The 24,380-nt window shown below is 37.9% G+C and overlaps 3 protein-coding genes and 1 pseudogene across 4 annotated transcripts in view; 3 read left to right on the forward strand and 1 right to left on the reverse strand.

The window, feature by feature from the left end:
• The window catches only part of LOC139960171 (centrosomal protein of 112 kDa-like), a 29,192-nt gene extending 22,174 nt beyond the window's left edge, over nucleotides 1-7,018 (forward strand). For both annotated transcript variants that reach the window (XM_071958335.1, XM_071958334.1), the window contains exons 25-27: nucleotides 351-440; nucleotides 2,377-2,442; nucleotides 4,226-7,018. In XM_071958335.1, the coding sequence (XP_071814436.1) occupies nucleotides 351-440; nucleotides 2,377-2,442; nucleotides 4,226-4,396 (327 nt within the window). In that variant the 3' untranslated portion in view covers nucleotides 4,397-7,018. The remainder of the gene's footprint in view (nucleotides 1-350; nucleotides 441-2,376; nucleotides 2,443-4,225) is intronic.
• Nucleotides 7,019-11,633: 4,615 nt separating this feature from the next.
• LOC139960045 (uncharacterized) lies at nucleotides 11,634-16,560 on the forward strand. The gene is made up of 2 exons (XM_071958069.1): nucleotides 11,634-11,850; nucleotides 14,293-16,560. Exon 2 carries the CDS (start codon nucleotides 14,324-14,326, stop codon nucleotides 15,761-15,763), a length of 1,440 nt encoding a protein of 479 aa, XP_071814170.1. The 5' UTR covers nucleotides 11,634-11,850; nucleotides 14,293-14,323; the 3' UTR covers nucleotides 15,764-16,560.
• A 208-nt stretch (nucleotides 16,561-16,768) lies between these two features.
• LOC139960734 (U2 spliceosomal RNA) lies at nucleotides 16,769-16,998 on the reverse strand (annotated as a pseudogene).
• Nucleotides 16,999-21,073: 4,075 nt separating this feature from the next.
• On the forward strand, nucleotides 21,074-24,324 carry LOC139960046 (uncharacterized). Its single transcript, XM_071958070.1, has 4 exons — nucleotides 21,074-21,228; nucleotides 22,148-22,252; nucleotides 22,472-22,678; nucleotides 23,493-24,324. Exons 1-4 carry the CDS (start codon nucleotides 21,213-21,215, stop codon nucleotides 23,876-23,878), a joined length of 714 nt encoding a protein of 237 aa, XP_071814171.1. The 5' UTR covers nucleotides 21,074-21,212; the 3' UTR covers nucleotides 23,879-24,324.
• Nucleotides 24,325-24,380: the final 56 nt, after the last annotated feature.

The raw sequence follows: 24,380 nt of genomic DNA on the forward strand, positions 1-24,380 counted from the left end.
CTTGTAGTAGTAGTAGTAGTAATAATATAATACTATTAATGACAATGGTAATGGTAGTACCCAAAATACAACTCTAGAAGATCCACAATCTAAATAGCACTGCAGTAAGACAAGGCAAGAAATTTACCAACTAACAAATGAAAAGAATAATTAAGAATTTCTTCAAATTTGATTTAAAAGTACAACAGCATTAGTAAAGTTCTAACGCTATTTTCACTTGATACTTTACTTTTCAAATTAAGAAGAAAAAAATAATGCTTCCTTCACTTTTGTATAATATGATATTCATGTTTATTAAACTAACTCTATGAAAGCACAATTGATATTGAATTTTTTTGTCTTGTATTCAGTCTCTTAAGCAGCAGGCAGACCAATTCAAAGACCAGTGTCATAAATTAGATTCCAAACTGAGAAGACAAGAGCTTGACCAACAAGAACAGGTGAGATCATTTATTATCATAGTAATTATAATAACAAGCCAAGATATTTAATATCGTGTGTGGCTTGGACTCATGATCTATAGCAGGGTTTCCCTAACTTTATCTTCCCCCATGAACCCCTGTGGATGTCAGAGTTGTCCACGAACCCCCAACTTTTCGAGACACGATCTGAGTCATTATTATACTATAATACGCATAACAGTGCTTCGTAAAAGATCGAGTTCATAGTGTAATATTGTAATGAAAAAAACCCAAAGAGAGTTTGTCGATAGGTACAACTTTTGTCCATTACTAAATTATATGATGTATCAGATTTTACTTCAACAAAAAGTTCTCTAGTTTTGACTTTCAGAAACGTCTCATGAACCCCCTGGGATGGACTCACACACCCCCTGGGGGCTCATGCACCCCAGTTAGGGAACTCCTGATCTATAGCAATACCGAATAGATAATATAGAATGTCTGACAGGACCGAGAAATGTTTGGGTAGAATGAGAATAGAGACCTCATATATACAAGTCCTGCTTCCTACCAGCCAAGCTATCAAGTGCCAAAGTGCCGACTGCTCGATAATACTCTGCTATATTCACTGTCAATCTTGTCGAATAAAAGTTTGTATAGAGGGGCCTGACAATTTTTAATCCTTTACCAGGATCTTTTTAGGAGGCAGAAAGTCCGGCTAATGGAGAGGATCCCGCTAGAATCAATGTATCGGGTCCTGCAAAGTATACACAATTACACAGGGTTTTCTTGCAGTAGATAAGCAGTTTATCAACATATTTTTCTTTCTTTTTTTCACTTTTTTTTTGCATTTTAAATATTATGAAATCAGAAAGACAACAGGTGTGTAATAGAACGTAGTATTATTGCGCAGTATCAACAACTAGAACAAACTGAGGTGGACATTTTAGAGACGTATGTACATAGGCGTAGGAGGAGGGGGAGCTGCAGCCCCCTCCCCCCAATCAAATTCGGCTCCTATGCGTATGTACAACCCTCAGGCTGGCTTGCTTTCAAACCCCACTTGTGTCGAATATTGGGACTTTTATTTAATTGGTGGTTGAAGTGGAAACTGATTCATGTATTTTATCGCTTTTTACCAGTTTTTTGTCAATTTATTTTAACTAGTTAATGCATTTTTTCGCTGTTTTTTTTTTAGGGACGCATACATGTAAACAGATTAATGCAAGTGTGCTTATTCCAAACCATTGTATATGTTATCAAGGAACAGAGCAGTTGTTTTCAAATGCTCACGCTTAGATTTCATTTTGTTCGGTTACCTGTCATCCCTCTTTCCTGGCTATGATGTGATAGTGGCTATGTATAGTGGCCTGTATAGTGGCCTGGCTATGATGTGATAGTGGCTATGTATAGTGGCCTGGTTATGTATAGTGGCCTGTATAGTGGCCTGGCTATGATGTGATAGTGGCTATGTATAGTGGCCTGGCTATGTATAGTGGCCTGTATAGTGGCCTGGCTATGATGTGATAGTGGCTATGTATAGTGGCCTGTATAGTGGCCTGGCTATGATGTGATAGTGGCTATGTATAGTGGCCTGGCTATGTATAGTGGCGTGGCTATGATGTGATAGTGGCTATGTATAGTGGCGTGGCTATGTATAGTGGCCTGTATAGTGGCCTGGCTATGATGTGATAGTGGCTATGTATAGTGGCCTGGCTATGTATAGTGGCGTGGCTATGATGTGATAGTGGCTATGTATAGTGGCCTGGCTATGTATAGTGGCCTGGCTATGTATAGTGGCCTGGCTATGTATAGTGGCCTGGTTATGTATAGTGGCCTGTATAGTGGCCTGGCTATGATGTGATAGTGGCTATGTATAGTGGCCTGGCTATGTATAGTGGCCTGTATAGTGGCCTGGCTATGATGTGATAGTCAACCATGTCAATCATATTTTTTGTGTCTTTGTTATTCTCAGCTGACACAGATCAAGATGGAATATGAAGGCAAAATGAGAGGTCTACTTCCTGCAAGTGTAAGACAGGTGAGATTTTGCTATTCAATTATACAAAATATTGTATTTTTATCTTTTTTCTCCAACTCCACTAATTCTTCTCACAAGTCATTTTACAAATAGAAAGCTATGTCATCGTTCCCAACCCACAAATATTTGTTGTACTTCATTGAGCAGGTTTCACATGAGCATGTTGCACGCCTCAAAGTTGTAATGAATAGTTTTGCAATCTAAGCCCAATTGTTATATGCAAATTATATTATGCTGTGGTTATACCTTCTGTGAAATGTTGCAGATCTGGGCTGATTGTTGGCTTCTGTTTGGAAAGAAAAAGACAAACTTTCTCAAGATGTAAAGAATTGGTTAGAACAGTTTAAAACTCTAGTCTTTGTGTGTTTAATAATGAAGAAACAGGGGAAATGCAAGAGAATGCTCTAATGTACTTTACTGGAAGTATCCCCTGGACGATAAAGTTCTCTCACATGTTTGGATTTGTTTTCTACTTTTTCTTCTTTTTTGTCAAACCATGTCAAATGAAAGAACTTTACCATACATCCAAAGCAGAGATAGATAACTTCAGTTTGAAAAACCATGTCAAATGAAAGAACTTTACCATACATCCAAAGCTGAGATAGATAACTTCAGTTTGAAAAACCATGTCAAATGAAAGAACTTTACCATACATCAGAGATAGATAACTTCAGTTTGAAAAACCATGTCAAATGAAAGAACTTTACCATACATGCAAAGCTGAGATAGATAACTTCAGTTTGAAAAACCATGTCAAATGAAAGAACTTTACCATACATCCAAAGCAGAGATAGATAACTTCAGTTTGAAAAACCATGTCAAATGAAAGAACTTTACCATACATCCAAAGCTGAGATAGATAACTTCAGTTTGAAAAACCATGTCAAATGAAAGAACTTTACCATACATCAGAGATAGATAACTTCAGTTTGAAAAACCATGTCAAATGAAAGAACTTTACCATACATGCAAAGCTGAGATAGATAACATCAGTTTGAAAACCATGTCAAATGAAAGAACTTTACCATACATCAGAGATAGATAACTTCAGTTTGAAAAACCATGTCAAATGAAAGAACTTTACCATACATCAGAGATAGATAACTTCAGTTTGAAAAACCATGTCAAATGAAAGAACTTTACCATACATCCAAAGCTGAGATAGATAACATCAGTTTGAAGATTTCTATATGTAATTGATTAATATGATGCAATAACTCATTGACTTAATCCTTGAAATTGTTATAGTTGGATAAATTTTTGTTCCTAGCCAAACCAGCCAATGTACTGTCAACTTGGGGTTTCCCATTTTTTTGTTCTGTTTTCTTTGGAAGCACATTTTCGAGTATAAACAGTGTGATCTAAGCTAATGAATGTGGATGACCCTTGTTATTACCAAATTCATTCCTAAACCTAAAGCTAAGAAAAGGGGATATGTTTGCCCTTAGCCAAGTAATTGGGTGCAAGGTTTGATTGATTTATGCATACTTGTTACGATTATGCTTTTGCCAAAAAAAGAAGTGTAATTCTGTCTTGAGACAGCCCCTTTTACCTATCTGGTTTAGTTTGCTACCCAGCTGGACCCTCCATTCAAAATAAATGGCTATTGATAAGAGTTCTGCATCATTTAAGTTTGGGGGAATGTTTGGTTCCACTATATGACCCCAGTTTGGGAATCTATGGGAATAGATGAGTATTAAAAAAAAATTGTTTTTCTTCTTGGTCATTTTCATGAATCTGAAAATATTGTAAGGTCTTTTTTTCTTTTCTGTTCACATGCCAGCAATTGGAAGGAACAATTTCATCGCTCAAGTCTCAAGTACATTCTCTACAACAACGTACTAGCCTGCTACAAGAAGAAGTCGATATCAGGAAGGGGATTCCATTAAATTCTTACAACCAGTTCACCAGTCCTGCATACCTAGCAAATGCATTCCAGTCCATGGGTGACTAAGGTATTGAATAGTTAGTGAGTACACTCTAGTTCATGGGTACACTCTAGTTCATGGGTACACTCTAGTTCACGAGTACACTCTAGTTCATTGGTTGATATTGTATCAACGAGCTCTACCCTCCATTCTGCAAGCTGGAAGGAGGATTGAAGTGCTGACAGATTAAATCCATAGGCTGGTAAAATGTTGAAAAGGTAGGAAACATATTGCAGATGTGGATTGGTAAAGCCACTAGATACATTTTCAGTGTTTGGCCTGTTGTGGTATTGAATAGCCTGTGGAGTGAGTCAATGATAATCCATAGGATGGGAAGCTGCTGAAATGATAAGAGATATAATTTGAGACAATAGTTTGGTAAGGCTACCAAATGCCTCCCAGTCCATGGACTATTAAGCTGTTGGATAGCTAGTGGAATTCATTCTAATCCATAGTATGGGATACTGTGGATCAGTTAGGAAATATATTCCTGACAGTGGCCTAGTAAGACTGACAAATCCAGTCCATGAGCTAGCGGGGTGATCAAATGTCACAAACACATTTTGGTATATGCTCTGGTAAAGAATGGAATAGCTAGCAAGAACCTTCACTCTGCAAGCTAGAGGTTGTGGAATGGCTTATAAATATATTCCACCCAATGGGCTGGATATTCAATACCTATCAGATACGCCAGCTTCATAGTGTCACATATGGACTGGTAGACTGGATTTTACACCTAAATTTAACCCCCACCCCCCACATACACCCCCCCTACCGGAGTTTATTTTTCAAAGTTTACCATTCGTGTAAAGACATTATAATATTAGTATTTTTGGTTTTGTTTTCTTCTAAACTCTTTCGTAGACAATTTAAGTAATTCTAAGTTTCTAACAGTATCTACTCAAGAGGCTGGTAATATTTGCCTTGTATTTTCTCATACCTTGATTTTTTTAATCTCTGTTTAGGATTTCATTAACAGCAAAACGCTATGCACAAAGTCTTCCTTCAATTTGTTAAGTGCCAAACAAACTTCTAAATTTAAGAAAATTAAAACTTTTACCTTTTTCGGTTCTTTTTATTCAAAAGATGATCTCTTGTGTCTAGATGATCAAGATCACAATAGCAAGTTGATAATAATAATAATAATCATACCAAACATTTATATAGCGCAATAAGCACCGGCATCAATATGCTTTACAAAACTAGAATATATCTTAAAAACTACACAATAAACACATGATTAAACTTACACAAGTTGATACCCTAAGATAAGATAACCTTAAGAATACATGTAAAATCAATGTAGTTAGTGGAGAAAAGTTAAGTTAAAAAACAACCACCAATGATATATACACTGTGATGAAATAGTCCAAATCTCAAAAACAAAAATTATGACAAGTTCAAAAACAGTTTTAAAAAGATGCTTCTTCAGACGAGATTTGAACAGAGTTGTAGATTTTGGAGTTCTGAGTTGGAGAGGAAGGGAGTTCCACAGTTTTGGCGCAGCCAACACGAAGCTTCTACCGTATGTTACCGTTTTGCCAGGAGTTTCTTGAAGGAGATGTAGAGATGAAGATCGTAGAATCTGAATGATGTGATGTGGCATACATCTTTACCAAACTTATTGACTTAAATGAATTTGAAAACTTGACTTGTCAAGCCAAATGGGCAACATTCCTATATGGGATTATTGGTAAAGAACTACATGGACAAAATTTGTTAAAACCTATTCAAACTGAGTTGTTAAAGCTGAGATGGTCCCTTAACATTGTTCCCCCCCCCCCCCCAAAATGAAAATGATTGTTGATTTTGTGATCACCTAAATTTATTTCCGTTTTTTCAAGTACAATGTTTCCTTTCAAAGTCATGAAATATGAGAGGGAAAAAAAAAGGTTATGCTAGGTCACACAAGGTCATGAAAATATATCGCATTGCTCATGTGATTTTAATTTTGAAAAAAAAAAACTACATGACAAAAGTACCATGCAGCTTTCACTAGTTTTAAAACACAGCAGGCTGTTGGTGGTGATATGCTGTATGACAAGGAATCATAGAAATGCGATAATTTATATGAGATATTAATGTCCTCTTTAACGAGGAAATGTCTTGTTTATTTAAATTTTCAATTTTGCCCGAGAGGCTAAAATTCCCACAATTGTACAGGGAAAAATGTGTTATATCATTTTGAAATTCCAATATGATCTTATTTGATAAGGGGTAGATGGTGGTTGGGGGGGGAGAGGGGTAAAATGTCAAGTTATGAATGTTATCTATTGGCCAGTTAATGTAAGTAGTTGTAACATGGCTAATTATGTCATATAATCAAGTAGTAACCTCTTGGGTTTGTTTCACTTCTCTGGTTTTCATGATTTAAGATGTTTTCAAAGCGTGTTAATAACACCTTAATTTTCCTTTGTACAGTTTTACTTATCAGCTTTTGTATACATGTAAATACTACCCAAAGTTTTAACTATTTATTGTTATGAAGCTTCTTTCTTTTATATTTTACTTCATTTGAAATATTCAGGGATTTTTGACGTGTTTATGGTAGTTTGTACAATTTGAGGTTATGTATAGAATATGTAAATAATAATGAAACTGTTTGTATTGTTTCTGTAAATAAAATATTTAAATCCCTACTAAGTTGATTCACTTGTTTTTCGCATTTTTTTATTAAATTGTCAAATTTAAAATTGTTAATGTCATCACAAACTGAGCTCTGGTTGTTTTCTAGAATTCAGATTTTTTTATACCAGGGGCTGCACAATCACTTACACCTCTGGGAGTGAGAGTGTGTTTCATATCACCCCCCTCCCCACCCACCCCTCCCCATTGCCCCAGTAGCAAACAGAAACAGAATTCCTAGTGTACGGTACATCATTATGAAAAACATGAACATGGGGTGCAACATAAACAGTCCAAAATTCTTCGCAAAAGTTAGTACCATTTTGCATCTAAGCACCATCCATTTTACCCAAATTTCTCAAAATCCCTGTGGACAAAATCCCATAGACGACACAACATCATAGTATACGCACTACCATCCCCAGTCCAAAACTGCTTGGTTGCACCTCAGTTCTATTCTGCAGCGCCCTAATATACTATATATGAATGCCATATTTTACCTCCTCAAATCAAAGTCACATGTCTGACTTCCTGTTAACGCCCCCCCCCCCCCTTTTAAACCTTCTCTGTAGCCCTGATTCCATAACATTCTAAGAGTTCCTTTCACACAAGCTCTTTTGGGTCACCAATGTAAACGTTTGTACATATACCTGCAGGGAAGTTTAAAGCACCAAAACCTCACAAGGAACGTTTTGTTAATAAAGCAAATACAAAATAAACAACATTGTATTACATTTTTGAGAATATATCTGCATTACATAAGCGGTTAAGCAGGCAAATGGTTGCAGTCACGTTGATCACTTCTGACTGAAGGTGTGTCACTACTATATCTAAATATTACAGAGATTAGTCAGTTAGTTACCGTGCATGTCAAAAGCGTCTTTATATGTCTCAGTGATGAATGTAATGGTTATTAATCAGTATACTGTTGAATTTCTGGCATATATAAACGCCATGGTCGATAATAACTTTGATGACATTGGCAAGAGAGACACTAATAAAGTCGTCGCCATTTTCATGTTCTGTTTAATATACTAAAAATAGTTTTTTTCTTCTTTTTCTCGCGTAGAAAATATTTCAATTAACACCATTGTTGAATATGCAACATTTGAATCTGTTGCATTCTAACAACTACAGTACTTAGTAGTACTCTCTGTACTTAGATATAATATATTTTCATGTTTTCACGGTCAATAAATAGATATTACCGATCGGCTGTAGTCAATTGCAGTGATTACGTCATATATTCCTCGGCGTGTCGAAGCTATACAGTCGCCGTAAGGGAGTGTTTTACGTGTAGACGATGTCTCGAGGCTACGTGTTAGGGGTATATGCCCTCGTCTGGTCGCATTTTTGTTCCTTCAAGCCCAAGCAGGCTCGAGTGAGCACTATTACGTGTAGATTGCGTCCATAAGGGACGAATTAGTCGCTGATTTCGAGGATAATTAGTAAAATGAGTTTTTTCGATATGCACGATTGTTGATCATGCAGCATTGAATCTGTTGCATTCTAACTAGGTATACTTTGTTTTCATGTTTTCACGTTCAATAAATAACTATTGCCGACAGAATATTGGAAATTGCAGTGATTACGTTATGTATTCCTCGTCTCGAAACTTTCTAGTCGTCTTCAGCAGGTGTGTTACTTGTAGATGATGTCTCGAAGCTACGTGTTAGGGGTACTGTGCCCCCGTCGCGTCGGAATTTTATTCCTTCAAGCCAAAGGAGGCTCGGGTGAGCATTATTACGTGTAGATTGCGTCTATAAGGGACGACTTAGTCGCTGATTTCGGTAGAATTAGTAAATTTGTATAATGATTTGTAAATAGATACACTAGGGTAGCCATTTCAATGGTCAATTAATAGCTATTAACGATCGGCTATAGGCAATTGCAGTGATTACGTCATCTATGTCTTGCTCTTCAGGTACAGACCTCTAACTTCAAGTCAGAAAAGTAGAATGTGGTTAACAGGTGATCGACGCAGCAGCTGTTTACTCTCAATGGGTGACGTTAGTGTAATGACCAAAACACAGGTTCATGTTGCTACGGTGTTTATTTAGCGGTAAACAAACAACAATTAGAAATAAAACCCTGCAAAGACAAAACAAATGGATCATAAATGCAAGATTAAGGTAATTACTTATCATGGATAATTAATGTATATTAAATGCAGTGAGAAACAATACATGAGTGACGAGCAGGGACGTCGCTAGAGGGGGGTGTGGGGGGTGTCTCACCCCCCCCCCCCCAATCTTGGTAAAAATGACGATAGTTGGAAAATTTGAGTGCGACAGTCGGAATTTCCGACTGTCGGAATTTCCGACTGTCGCCAGCTTCAATTCGGAATTTCCGACTGTCACGCTCTAAGTTTTCTGACTGTCGCACTCTTTTTTTCATATGTTCTTGTAATTTGTGAGTGACATAAAATTTTCGATCAAAATTGACCTTTAATCAGTCATATTTACCACGTTTTCCTCGTCACATTGAGAAATTGTATCTCGCGATCCTTATACTCCACCATACAAAACTTCGTATGATTTTGAATACTCTAAAAAAAAATACGTTCGCCAGCTTCAATTCGGAAAATTTATGTATTAATTTTGCTATTGGGTGGGTCGACCCTGTTCGCTAGCTTAAAGTAAGTTCAGGATATACCAGGGACGTAGCCAGGGGAGCAGGGGAGCGACTGCTCCCCCCTTTGAGTGTCGAAAAAAAATGTTTAAAAACTGTTGTTTTTTAGCATAGTATTTTGTCAGTGCTCTTTTGATCTTGAATACTCGTCAGCTCCGTTAACTCGGTTATAATCGTAATAACATGCAGGCCTACTGATTCAACTACTTACTTAGTTTGGCAGATGCAATTTGATAAATTTAGCCTATAGCCTATTTCAAACCTGCAGTTGGCCACTGCGTAATAAAATACATATTGCCTACCTAACCTCACTCGATGGAATGTCACGAACCGTATGCACAACGACGACGACAAGTTCGTTCTCATCCGTTCTATGATTCGTCCTAAGTTGTTGCACGAACAGCATGTTATGAAGCTAAGCTAGCAATCGTACGTGATACGCACTTCCTATAAATAATTATTATACTGTTAATACACGGAGATAACGATATTTTTTAGGCCACTGCAAATATGGCTGTCTTACAAAATATGAAAGTTTATATTGTCCATCAATTAAGTTCGTCAAATGTATTTAAGTCCAGACATTGGACAATAAACAAGAATCATCCTTCTGGAAAAATTGTAAAAGAGCACTATGTTTGTCTTTCTGATATATTATGTAAAAGAACATGTAAAAGAATTCAAACAGGAAACAAAATCTGCTGATAGTATGATATCATATGATAATGATGAAACTGGCAACAAATTGCACCAGATCGCATCTAAGGACCTTCAATTGTTCAAAAAGTCTCAAAGGGGAGGGGGATTACAGCAACTTTATGATGTACCGGGGCCCATGCAGGCAGCAACCAAAAAAGGCCTGTGGCCCACACATGATTCATTTATGTGAAATGAGAGCAGGATGATTCTTAAAGTGGCATTGGACCCTTTGGACATTGGGGTATCCAAAAATACCAATTACAACAACTTCACGACCCAGACAGCAGCCAGAAAGGGCCCGTGGCCCACACATGATTTAATCATGTGAAAAGAGAGCAGGATGATTTCTTTTTATTGGCGCTGGACCCTATGGTTATCGGGTATTAAAAAGAGAAATACCTATGACTACATCCTCTACCATGGCCCAGACAACCTCAAGGGCCCATGGCCCACACGTGATTTAATCATGTGCAAAGACACAAGGATAATTCCTGTAGTTGCATTGACCCTTTATACATTGGATAAACCAAAAAATACCATCGACGACTTTTATCTGTACCGGGCCCCAGACAACAGCCATAAAGGGCCCATGGCCCACACATGATTTGATTATGTTGACAAAAAGTAGGATAACTCTTTTAGAGGTGTTGGCTCTATTGGACATTGCGGTATTCAAAAATACCAACGAATTCATTTTTTAACTGTAACGGGGCCCATGCAGCAACCTCAAAGGCCCAATTGCCCACACAGGAATTAATCATGTGAAAATAGACAAAGGGCCTAAAAATTGCACTAAGGCATCAACGTGATCCCTGTGGCTTAAATATTTTATTTCCTTCTATCAACATGCTGACACAAGTTTTGGACATTCTCATATAAATCTCGACATATATATACAGTTTTGGGCATTAACGAAACGTTGGCGCGCGCCGATGTTCCAAAATTATAGCACGACGTCAACATTGTATCTAGCAAGCAATGTTGACATGACCAATGTAGTAGTGGCATGCTGTTACAAGTTTTCGACATGCTGATGTTGAATTTGACATGTTGATAGACGCAATGACATATTGTATTTTGTTTCGACATGTTCATATGGAATTGTAACATGTTGATATCGAATAGTAACATGTTGATATCGAATTGGACATATATATGAACTTGGACACTTCACTTTCTTTTTCGACATTTATGGAACGTTTGGCTCTCCGTACCAAACCGAATTTAGCATACTGTGACATATCATTTGCAGACGTTGTATTCATATAGTATTGAACGCTAGTGGTGCGATGATGTCATAGTTGGAGTTACCCTTTTCGCAAAATCGTTGCGTAAGAGGTAAATTCCAAAGGAAATCTCCCTTGGAACTTGACTGAGAGCTACATCACCAATGGACTGTGATTTGATTATAAATGGAAGTTATCTACTGGTCTCACATTAGTTTGACGTCAAACCAAATTGACCGTAGCACATATTCTGAATAACGACTCCGTCCGATTCGAGTTCGAAGCACAGCGAAAGTCAGGTAAGGTTGTTTCAAGTCTTTTTTATTACTTTATCGTAGAAACAGGGAGCAGATTGGGCCGTTCACTAAACCCCCAACTTTGAAAATGGGGGAGGGAAGGAGTAGTATGTTTCTGTCTATCAGTTTTCTTCCGTTAGCATAGTCGCAGTGGCGTAGCCAGACTTTTCCATCGGGGGGGGGGGCAAAGGGGGGGCGAAGGGTCTGATTGGTGGGGCAGACTAAGCTAGTACAAAAGACATACCAAACAGTTTGCATGACAAACTGTGGCAAATCGGGTATTGTGTCAGCAATGTAGGGTACAGATGGTCACTCTAGTTAGCTGACGTTTTATGTTATTTCCACATAGGTATTATTAACGATAAAACAGATCACTGAAAAAGTCATCGATAATTCTCTTTAAAAATGTGAATAGACTATGCTCTTTCTGTCAGTATTCAAAGATGATCAGCATGATATCTGACTTGCCTGGGAGTGTAACCAACCCCTCCCCCCCCCCCCAATCAACAAAAGATGTTATCATTCCCCCTTCGGGCCCTTCTTTTGCACTTTCTAGGGCTCACTCAAACATGCAGTCTAGCGAAGGTTAATTCGCCTATTCTGATGACTGTCTGCGAACTTATCGACGAATTTCGCGCCCTATTACAGTAAATTTAATTAAGGTGACCATATTTTCGTGACTGAAATCGGGGACATTTATTGCGTGACTGATATGGGGGAGGCGTTTAAGGGGAGGGGCTGCCCCCCTCCCCTTTGGAAAATGTTCAAGTGCCTAAGGTGCTTAGATGTAAAATGGTGATACTTTGAAGCACTTTTTAAATCAATTTTATTTTCAAAAATGTAGCTTTTTCTTAAATGAAATCCATTTATACGTGGTTCTTTGAGAGCTTGTGATTAGCTCATGCTCACACTATAAGTGTCGTTGTGTCGCCGTAGTTGCCATTTATACGGTCGAAAGAGTGCTAGGCTAGATCGATCTAGCATATTTTTAACAGTGTTTCCACTTTACACTGGCCCACCTGAAATACTGGTTATAAGTTCCGTTCTGCGACTGCACACTTCACTAAATTTTGTTTTTACAATTATTTTACTAATAATGGGATATTTTCGAAATTCCTGAACATTTTGACGAATCGGGGACATTTTCGGGGACACTTGTTCATCGGGGACAGCACACTGTAATCGGGGACTGTCCCTGAAAATCGGGGACGTCTGGTCACCTCGGGCCTATGAGCTCACTACGGAAACACAAACGTATAAAGACTACTAGGCTGTTCTGTGTTGAATGTACCTAACCCAAGAAACACATCACGATTGGTCGCGTAGGCGTAGCAAAACATGTTGTAAGTTTCAGTCAAAAAGCAAATTGTTTCTAAATACTGTGATATTCATTCTGCCATACACGTCACTCACGTATTAATCATTCGGAGCACAATCCAGGGATCAGGGATAACCATGTGAACATAAACTGAACGTAGCCTCCGCTTGTGAGTGCCGCGGAGACCGTTTAGTTAAATTGCCAACCCGTTTCCACATTTGACAATACAGAGACAGTGGCTTTTTTTGCGTTGCTGCTTGGATCAAATTCTTACGGAAGCGTAGAAGGTACATTGCATTGACGAGTTACCAACTTGACAAAACGACAATTATCAGCAAATTGACGAGTTGACGAGATAACGGATCTCGTCAATGCATCAATTTTCTGCAAATTGACGAGTTGCACACTTACTACCATCTCGACAAGATGACAAAATTCAGAAAATTGACGAGTTGACGAGATAACGGATCTCGTCAATGCAACAATTTTCTGCAAATTGACGAGTTGCACACTTACTACCATCTCGACAAGATGACAAAATTCAGAAAATTGACGTTTTGACGAGATAACGGATCTCGTCAATGCAACAATTTTCTGCAAATTGACGAGTTGCACACTTACTACTACTAGTAAGTGTGCAAAGAGAAAAAGTCGAAATAAATAAGTGACACGTACATACGAAGGAACTGAATCGGATTACATCCTTTCAAATGCAATCACATATGCAATAACACGCTAATAATGCGACCAATATTGCTGGGAAATTTTTGACAAAGGTAATGGGGTGCTGATGGGATGGAGGGAGGTTTGAGCCGAAAATCTAAGTTTCTTATATTTTCTAGTTGCCCCTTCATGTTTTCACATGTTTGGCTAGAAATGTTCCCAGATTTACATGATTAGTTTTTAGACAAAGACGATAATACGAACATGCCGGAATGCTATTGAATCAACTTAAACAATCAAGCTATGTTGTAAAACCCGCTCATAGTTAAACTGCCACGCGAATGTGGCTATATAATTTCGTAATACCACAAATTAGTTCTTATAAAACACATTTTCAACTCTTTTCAAGGTGTTCAATGATGATATTTAGTTAAGCATACTATATTGAATATTTTACTCATCAGGTTATCTTCAGCTGATCTAAAAATATCAATAATGAATACAGGGAGTGACAACGTTGAATGGTGGCAGAAAGTACCATGTCACTTTACATGGAGTTTGGAAGATACAGACGAGGATTATAATACAATGAAGAATAAAGTAAAGAGTACATTAGAATCCTGGAATGAAGAACATCCTAATTCTCCTCCATGTCAGCCTCTTTTATTTCTGGGTTTCTTAGAAGTTTCCAAATTTAAGGGATTGCCGCGACAGAATCCACGTCAAGCAATGAATCATTTCAACAATGTTGAAAGAGAGGCTGCAAAAATGCCCGTTGCAGAAGAGAGGAATGCTTGCATGACGGTGGCTTTAGCCAATCGGATTTGGTGTAATGAAATCTTAAGCCAATCACAAGAAGGAAAAGAAGATGTTGACGCTCTTCACAAATCGAAACCTAAAACAGGCGAAGAGACCGACGACATGAGACGACTTAAACGACTTTGGAACGAGAAGAACGAAATCCTTGAAGCCTACATTGAAGGAATAGCTGTGTTTTCGCTGGAATATCTTGGTCCGAGAAAGTACAAAGATGCTGAAGATCGTTGTCGGAAAGCTTTAGTTGTCATACCGACAAACCCAGAGTGGCACCACTCCCTTGGATGTTTCATAGGGCGCCAGAGTCGGGATAAAGTTATCAACTCCCGAAGCGGGTACAATCACATAGAGGAAGAAGTTAAATGTTACGAAGAAGCGCTAAGACTGGACCCTGCCTTTGATTTAGCTCGATGTACCTTGGCTCAAGTACTTGTCAAGATTCCTCAGCGAAAAAAAGAAGCCGCGAAACACATTGAAAGTGTCCACCAAAATACCTGCTCGATGGTTATCAAAAAAGGTCGATTTTATCGCCTTGCAAAGGATTACACCAAAGCTCTAGAAGTACTGATGAAAGGTGAGTCAGAGTTTTCAAGTCCCCGTAGTGAGTTATTCTTCCAAACAAGTCTCGTTTACGAGGCTCTTGCCAAGCTACCTCGAGTCGATCAAACGACAAAGAAGAACAATTTGGAAAAGCATATAGCTTACTGCAACAAATGTCTTGAATTAGAACCTCAACATTTTCCTGCTTTGCTCAAAAAAGCTCGGGCACTTGGTCAATTGAAACGGAATGACGCAGCCGAAAAAGTGTTTCGTGAGGCAATGCGTGTAGTTAAGGCCAGACCAAAAAATTTCGTACAAGTGCAATATTGGTTTGCCGAGCATTTAACCTTCAGAAATCGTAAGCAGGTAACACCAGAGGCCGCCGAGCTATACCAGGGTGCCATGTCTACAACTTTATCTATGATACAGAATGCAGACGATTTTGCAATTGATGACATCAAGGAAAGCATGAAATGGTTTGTCACTAATTCCAAGAAAAAATTGGACGAATTTTATCAAGGGAACCCATCATCGAACATAGTGCATATTGAAAGAATGTTTGCTAGTTTTCATTTTTAAGTACGTTCTATAGTTAGCCATACAATACTTCTATTATTGTTTTTAACTTTAATTACAACTTCTGTATCCAATACATATATCTTTTAGGTAGTATTTTTAAAACTGTATAAAGAAATCCCGTTGAATCTGAGAGACGACTTTTCTAGTTACATTGTTTCAAAAGACCGTAATTTAATGGGAAAGGTTGCCTTAGACAGTGTGTTATACTGAAATGGTCCTTGAGTGGTAAAACAACACGACGCCCATTATTTAATATCTGTTTGAACGTAAGAAAAACACAACCGTTTCCAACAATGCGCAATAACGTCACATGAACGGGCATCTACATTCACGCTCTAAATCAATAGAGGGGCACTGTCTTATCGGTCTTATCTAGTTCAGCGAAACGAGATGTTCTGTAGTCTCTAAAAATCATTCAGAATTCCTCTAAGAAATCGCTGACGGAAACTGTGCAAACTGCGTGTTATATTCCTTCACGCACATGCAGTGTGACATATTCGAGTTAACATATGGTTTTGATCACCCATAACTGGAACACGAGTAGCATCGAAATAATGACCACCGTTCGAATGGTAACTGAATCATCAAATTAAATATGATTTACATATATGCGGATGAATTGGTACGCACGTCTGATCGTCAACCAATCAAAAAGCTTCTCCAACACTCAATACTTTTAAGCAACAACTAAAACAATACCTACTGCATAGCAATCCATCTTAGTTGTACTCCTGTTTTTTTTTCTCTTATGCTTCTTTTTCGTTTTAAAAGATTCTGACTTTGTTGGGGGGTTTTTTGGGGGGGGGGAGATGGGACGGGTGTTGGTGGGGTGGGTGTTGTATTCTGCACTTTTTTTTGTTACAAATGGGCCAGGCCAGAAAAGTATCCACTTATTTCTGGTTCCTCTACTTCCATCTCACATATATATTATTTCAATATATTTGATACCATCTATATTCATCATAGATTGTTCAAAATGTTAATGTAAAATAATGGAATGTAGAAATAAATTCAATTCAATTCAAAATTCAATTCAAAAATACTTTTTAAGAAAAAGTCGCCCAGGAAAGAACCTGGGCACGAAAACCAAACTACCTAACGACTGATCCGCTCTCAACCCCAGTCCCCTTGCATCGGGACTGTGACTGTGTGATCATCGTCGGGTGTGCTGCACCATTCACCTCGAAAGGGAACAGATACTACACATGATCTTAGCCAAAAGGCCAAGAAGCTTCTGTAAATATTAGATTATTAAGATTTAAAGTATGAGCGTCAGTATAATTGTATAAAAGTCTCCGAAATGGTATATACTTGACTTATACCTTCTTCTCTAATTATTAATGACGAGATATGCTTTTTAAACAACTGTATAGTACAAAGATTGGGATATCTTACAGCGCTATACAAAATATGTGGAGATCACTACACAGGTTAGATCATGCGCATTAGGACCCAGAGCCCTTCTGCACACATACACACGCATACACACAAAAACCTGAAGCTCGCTCATTAGCATATGCATATAATAGTTGTTATGATAAACATATATATGTCGGTTATTATACGGTGTTAATCAGGATGCATAACTTTTCAATGAAGGATGAAGGTGATACACCTTGCAGTGTCGTCAAAGCCAACTCCCAAGGCTTCCAGCAAAAAAAGAATCATATTTTGACGAAAAATGGTGAATTCTGAGGCATATTTAGACTATATATTAGGTCTAAGCGTATGGTTGTGCTAACAGCTACTTTTGAATTGTTCTGTATGTAACCAGAGCATAACATGGTTAATGTTTTGTATAGTTATCATTTTCTTTTATTTTCCACCTTTTGTTTCTATCCATTTAATCATTTTCTTTCATTTTCTTATCTTTGTTTTTATTCATTTGATCATTTTCTTTTGTTTGTTTGTTTTTATTCATTTGACAATGAATAACCTTTACTTGGTAGATTTATGAGTTCCCTTAATTTTCACTTTTATTGCTAACTACTACATGGCAACAGTTAGTGGTCAAGTGGCCCTGTGTGACCTGTCTTTTTCTTAAGCTAAGTAATTGTTTTGCGTGGTCCTATTTTCTAGGAATATATGAGTGGCTCCAAGAGTCTTTATCCTTTTCAGAATTGTGGGTTAAATAGACAATTTTATAACTTTTGTTTGGTTAGATAGGAATGTTTTGGTGATAGATGATTATTTTAAATGTACCAAAGGACACCATAAATTAAGTAATGTGTCTGGTAAATTATGTATTAAGTGTTAATTGACAGCTGTTTGGTCACTGGACCTCAGATACCAGGAAGTGGAGGGCAAGCTGGTCTAGAGTAGGAGGGGGAAAGTTGAGACAAAGGCCAAATCATGAATATTCAATGAACCAAGCTTTGTGTTTAATTGGTTTAAGGTGGTCATGTGTGAGTTGCCTTGTACTATTATTATGGGATGAATTCTTATTATTATGGGATGTATTCTTATTATTATGGGATGGAGTGAATAAGGTAGCATGGTAGGGGGAAATTAAGATAAGACACTGATGCCGAGTTAAGTTTACAGTAGTTACAGTAGTTAGAGGAGAAGAGTGGAAGGATTAAGTTTGTAATAGTTAGAGGAGAAGAGGGGAAGGATTAAGTTTGAAATGGTTGGGCACGAGATCATAATTATTTTCTTAGACTAACTTCATCAGTAATAGGGTAGAGGACCAGTATTAAATTAATTAGAAGTTAAATGGACACTTAATTGAAGCTATTTACCCATGGAGTTTTTATAGAAGTTTAGTGAATACCTGGAGCTTGTTCTACAAATGGATATTCTATTTTAGTAAAAACCTGGAACTGTTTTACAAGGAAATTTCATATTTAATAAAAGTTTATCACCCGGAGCTGTACCAATGGAGGCAGAACTTTATTTCATCCTGTACTAATATCTGGCAACGATATAATTTTCTGTTGTGATGGAACTGAACTATAAATTCCCATTTTAATTCAATGTTTGGATCCGGAAGTGAACCCCTGCGATGACCCAACCCGAGTGATGAACAGTTTCTCCTAGAGACGCCCCAAGCTGAGACGCCCAAGAGGTTATTTCCCCGAGTAGCGAGCTGTCCAGAGAACCACCCAATCCAGAGACGTCCCCAACTAAGTGAACCGCCCTAGAAGTTTCCCAAGGAGACAATTTCGTTCTCAAATTGTATTCGGTCGACCCGCGCCGGGATTTTGTTATTATTTTCGTTGGGACTGATAAGTATTATTTTTCCATTAAGTTCAGTGGAGTCGTTATAAGAAGTAAGATTTCCGAGATATGTAAGTTACACCCATTTATATAATTTCACATATTACCTTAAGTAACCCCATTGATATTAATACAACGTCCATGTGCATCGTAAACACACCACTTTACCTTTATTTGTTTGTTTTTGTGTGAGCATTCCGCCTTTTTAAGTTGTCCCCACGATCTCAGAGTAAATCGGCCCTACCCTGATTTGGAGGTGCCACTTGTAATCTTCCCAAACCTAAAAATATATTTAAGCCTCGTCACTGCGTTTTTGACCGGCTACATGTACATAAGATTGAAAACGAATGTTTTCCACCTCCACCTCCCATACCCCTCTCTGGACACAGGACTCACTCTTAATTAATATATATATATGTTATATATTGAATTCACCATAAGAGTCTTTACAAAAGTTGCAGTTGTTTTGTATAGATTATTGCTTTCTTCGTAATACATGTCTTTGTATATACTTGCTTTTATTTAATACCTTTGATACAAGTAATGACAATTACTATATAGGTTAATATCTATCATTCGATAAAGATAACTTTTTAATCAATGGAATTAAAGTGTTGGCAGTGTGTCTTCTGTTCCCAAGGTATCATGCAGGCACCCTTTCTTTATAAATGTGTTTTTTTTTTAATGCTATTGGTTCATACCTTTGAAATTTAGAAATAACGAAACCTTTTGTTAAGAGCTTCAATGGTGCTGCTGCGCCATCTATAATAGTGTATGTGTGTCAAACTTTTATATTTGGTTACCTTCAGTTTCAATGGCATTTCTGTAACCGTCAGCGAACATCAAATACATTCAGACTAGTCACTTGTGACTTTTTCGCGTTTTTGTTTTGTTATAAACCTGAAAAAAAAAATTGAGTTAACGAAGCTGCCTGTAACACATCTCAACCTAACAGCCTCTGAAAAAAAGATATGGCTCACCGAAAGGGTATCCTTTGTCATTTCTCCTCCACCTCCACCCCTCAGCCCTGTACCTTACCAAATTATGCAGAACCAATCACCAAACCAAGCAGCTGATGACCGAGATGGAAACTTTTCTTGTATTCAGCATACAGATTGATCTCTACCAAAGACAACGGGCGTCTTCTACTCAATGTGGTTCACCTACAAACCTACCCCCTGGTCCCCAAGAGTTTGCGTCTGGTTTGCCTCTTAAACATCTAACTAGGCGACAGCTAATTTTCGTAAAGGGCGCCTGGTCATTTCCCCTACGTTACTACATCCAAACCAGAAGTATTTATTTGGCACTGCATTTCGACAATTGGGAAAAAAAGACTTCAACAACGGAAGCAAAGATAAAATACCGATGATTCACAATGAGATCGTCCATTCCAATAGCAACTTCTGTACAAACAGTACAACGTTTACATCTTTGTGCACATGTATGTATGCAGCGACGTACATGGCAACTCTAAATGTTACCGACACACTTAAGCCAATGCATATTTGGTCGAGACTTCTGATTCTATCTACGGATGCCCTCCAGCTAATTTCCAATTGCCAACAGCCTCTCCTATTCGTATGAGGCGAAACGCACATATTATCTAATAGGCTGGTCGGTGGGCGATACGGTAGATTATATAACAATGTTTTCACAATTTGACCCCTGGTGACCCTCAGTGACGTTTTATCTCCCCCAAAAACAATTATCTTCTTCTACTTAATGTGGTACTCCTACACCAAATATGAGATTGGTCCAAGCTTCCCTTCTTGTGAATACACACATACACACACACACCCATCCGCCTGTATGACTACAAAGGTTACGATTATCAAAACCAATCATAATCATAATCATAATAATCATAATAACCATTACATTATAATAAACGTAATCATAATAATAATCATAAAAATCATAATCTTAGAAATACGACAGAGCAGTTTGACGAAACGAACAGCCAAGTCGAGCGAATTCCCGCGCGTTTTCACGCAAGTTTGGCTTCATTATCAAGTTTATAATAACGCGGTGCAAAAATCATTATCAAAGAAGTGCGTGTGCAGATGCGCGCGTGTACTGGTCTCACGTTTTTGTTTGTAAGAAGTAAAGGCTGACGCGCAAGCGTATGTATATTTCAAATATAAAGTTGTTCTACTTACGGAACACACTTGGTTTTTAGGTAAGTATCCAAATCGACCTACATTGGAGGTTTTGGAGGTACAAGTTCATCATGGTGATTGGCATAGGTGAGCATTCTTTGTTATCTTTTGTTTCGTCTAACTTTGGGTTTTCATTCTTTAAACTTACTCGTAAAATATGGATTGTAAAGAAAAATGCCCTGAGTTACTGAGTATGGGCCTAGGCCTATAGCCTAGGCCTTCAAGTTCCTTGAGCTTAGCTGACAGGTGAGACTTTACAAAACGTTAGGAAATCTTTGGTATTTCTTGTATCATCTTCTTATTCTTTTTCGTAATATTGGGGTCATCCCGCCCCCCTCACACCCCCTCCCTTCCAACATTATAATTAAACGTCGCGAAGTAGCCGGCAACGTTAAGACCACGGTTACGCATGATAAACAGTCTCTCAAGTTAGGTTATTCCTAACAACAAGATAACAGAAGCGCGGTACGTGAGAAGATACTATAGTGTTTAGAGGTTTCGTAGGTTTCGACTCCGCCCCATCCCGCTCCCGCAATGAGTTTGGGTATAGTAGCTTTCTGTGTGACTTGATTGGTTTCGTGGTAGGATGGTGACTTCGAAGTTCGGACACTTAAGACTTAAAACACCCCAAAACTAAATCTTCTGGTCTAAATCACCAGAAAATATACTTCATATGTAATTATAACAGACTTCATAGATCTTCGTCATTTTATTGACAAATATGTAAGTAATTTCTTGCACACGGGTCATTTTGGAGAGAAAATAACTGTAGTTTCGTACTTTTTGGTGAAATTTGGCTCTTCCTGTAGGTTTTCATGGTGAAATCGTTTATTTCTTAGGGTGTCCGAACTTCGCAGTATGCCGAACTTCGCAATACTGACTATACCACTTGCGCGATCCCACAGCAGTGAATGTATATTATGTCTATAAATCTGCTATATAACTGATTTGGTCATTATGGTTGTTACTACTTTAGCATCACTTGCCTGTCTGTGTCTGTTACCAGGTATGAACATTTCCAATAATTTATCTCGTGGATGTTTGTTGCCTACTTGGCGTTCCGACGAAATACTACTGATACCAGCCTGGATGGCGGTACCGGGCATGTGGGGTAAGATTTGGTCTCACTATATAGGGTAAATAAAATTTAAAAAACAGAATAATAATTCATTGTTTTAACAAGTTTGCATTATCTCTATTAACAATATATAGGCCCAGTGGCAGACTAGCCTATTACTATTTACAGTATCAATAGTTGAAAACGTGGCATTTGTCTGTCTGTTCGCTCTGTGAATTATGAATGATGTTCTTTTGTTATATATCTTTTTAGACTTTTCGTTCTATTGCAAAGAAAGAAAGGCAGGAGTCCATCTTGAAAACGGGCCGTTTGTCGAAACCACTCGAAGTTACCGACATAATGAAATTACTCGTTTAAGTTCACCAAGAAACAACGAGAGAGCTTTGCGCGACAGTGCATGTAAACTCAATGGAGAAGTCATCGAAGAAACAGAACGATATTCTTTTCGTGAAACAAGAGGTAATTTGCATATTGAAAACAAATATTAAAGCTGTATATACGAGACAGGTTTGTCCGTCGAAGTCCTTGCAACGTTTTTCTTTGTCTTTGAAATAGAGGGAACCCAATGAGAGGAACAGAATGTTGAAAGCAGTTCACGGAGAGGGGGAATGGGAGAATTTCGTAAGACAAGATACATCTGTCATAATACGTCACTTTATGCAAATCCGTATGTGCATATATTACGGTAGCTTCGTTGTTGAAGAGTAGAATATCACTCTGTGTATTCTATCTGGGATATATTCGAAACTATAGTAATTCAATACACATCAACCAGTCCACAGGGTGCTAAGGTACACAACAGTATACTGAAGCATACAGAGGGCAACCAGTCTACAGGGTGCTAAGGTGCACAACAGTGTACTGAAGCATACAGAGGGCAACCAGTCTACAGGGTGCTAAGGTACACAACAGTATACTGAAGCATACAGGGGGCAACCAGTCTACAGTGTGCTAAGGTACACAACAGTGTACTGAAGCATACAGAGGGCAACTAGTCTACAGTGTGCTAAGGTACACAACAGTGTAACATACTGAGTCGTGTAATGCACCCACAGTTTCACAATGATTGTCAGATCTCTGATTTTCAGGCCCCATTTTGCACACCACAGCACCCATATGTGTGTATCAAAGGCTACCATGGTCTTATTCTTGACTCCATCCCTCCCTCACAATTGTCAAAATTATTTGTCGTTGGGTACCATACATAAACATCTCTGGTTTCCTCTAAAGATCTGTCTCCAAAGTTTGGTAAATATTGTTTGATTCTTCGCAGATGCAGAACACTTATCAAAGCCCCATCACCATGTTTCGCCAGTCACGCATTACCGAGTATGTTGCTATGGAGACCCTCAATCTTCCATGAGTCGTGGAAATTATGACGAAAGGAAATACATAGTTACAGAAAAGGCCAACTGTAACCAACCCGAAACTGTACTGCCGTTTTTAAGTCTCAAGAAATTATTCATCAATGTAGAGAATTATTTATGCAAATATTTTAGGTCAAAGTTGAAACCAGATAAACATATGCTCATGGCTACTCCTGGCTTTACCTCCTCTCAAAATCTTAACAATAATCATGTGGTAAAGAAAGATCAGAATATGAGAATAGTGATTTCGTTATTAGACAATTTAATCATGGATATTATAAGCATCCGTTAGAAGGTGTAACGAAACAAGTTCATATTAGGCATCCATACATTTGGCGCAATTCTTAGGACTATACAGCCGTACATCATTTTGGCTGATTTTTTGTCGAGAAGACAGTGGTTTGCCTATTTAAACTTACAAAAATATACATTATGTGACGTATTAATAAAACAGATTTTTTTTTTCATTGCCGACTACTATATCAATTTCTAATGAGCCTAAGTATATTGAATCATGTCATTATTGAAATGTTATTATTATATTTATTATAAGTATTTTTTATTTTGCTTCCACACGATTATGCATTGGGTTGACTTGGGTATACACACAATTATTAACGACGCAAGCAAAATGCATTTCATTCATTGAACATTGAAAGATATCATGAATATTAAATAATCCGGTGTATAGAGTATACAAGAAAATAAAGAGAGAAGTTCATGATATAATAACGTCGTGTCCTGTTTATTACATAATTGTCTCGTTCCACTTAAACGGTAGCTACGTAATACGT

This window comes from Apostichopus japonicus, chromosome 19 (assembly GCF_037975245.1).
Source record: "Apostichopus japonicus isolate 1M-3 chromosome 19, ASM3797524v1, whole genome shotgun sequence".
Classification (NCBI taxonomy): Eukaryota; Metazoa; Echinodermata; class Holothuroidea; order Aspidochirotida; family Stichopodidae; genus Apostichopus; species Apostichopus japonicus.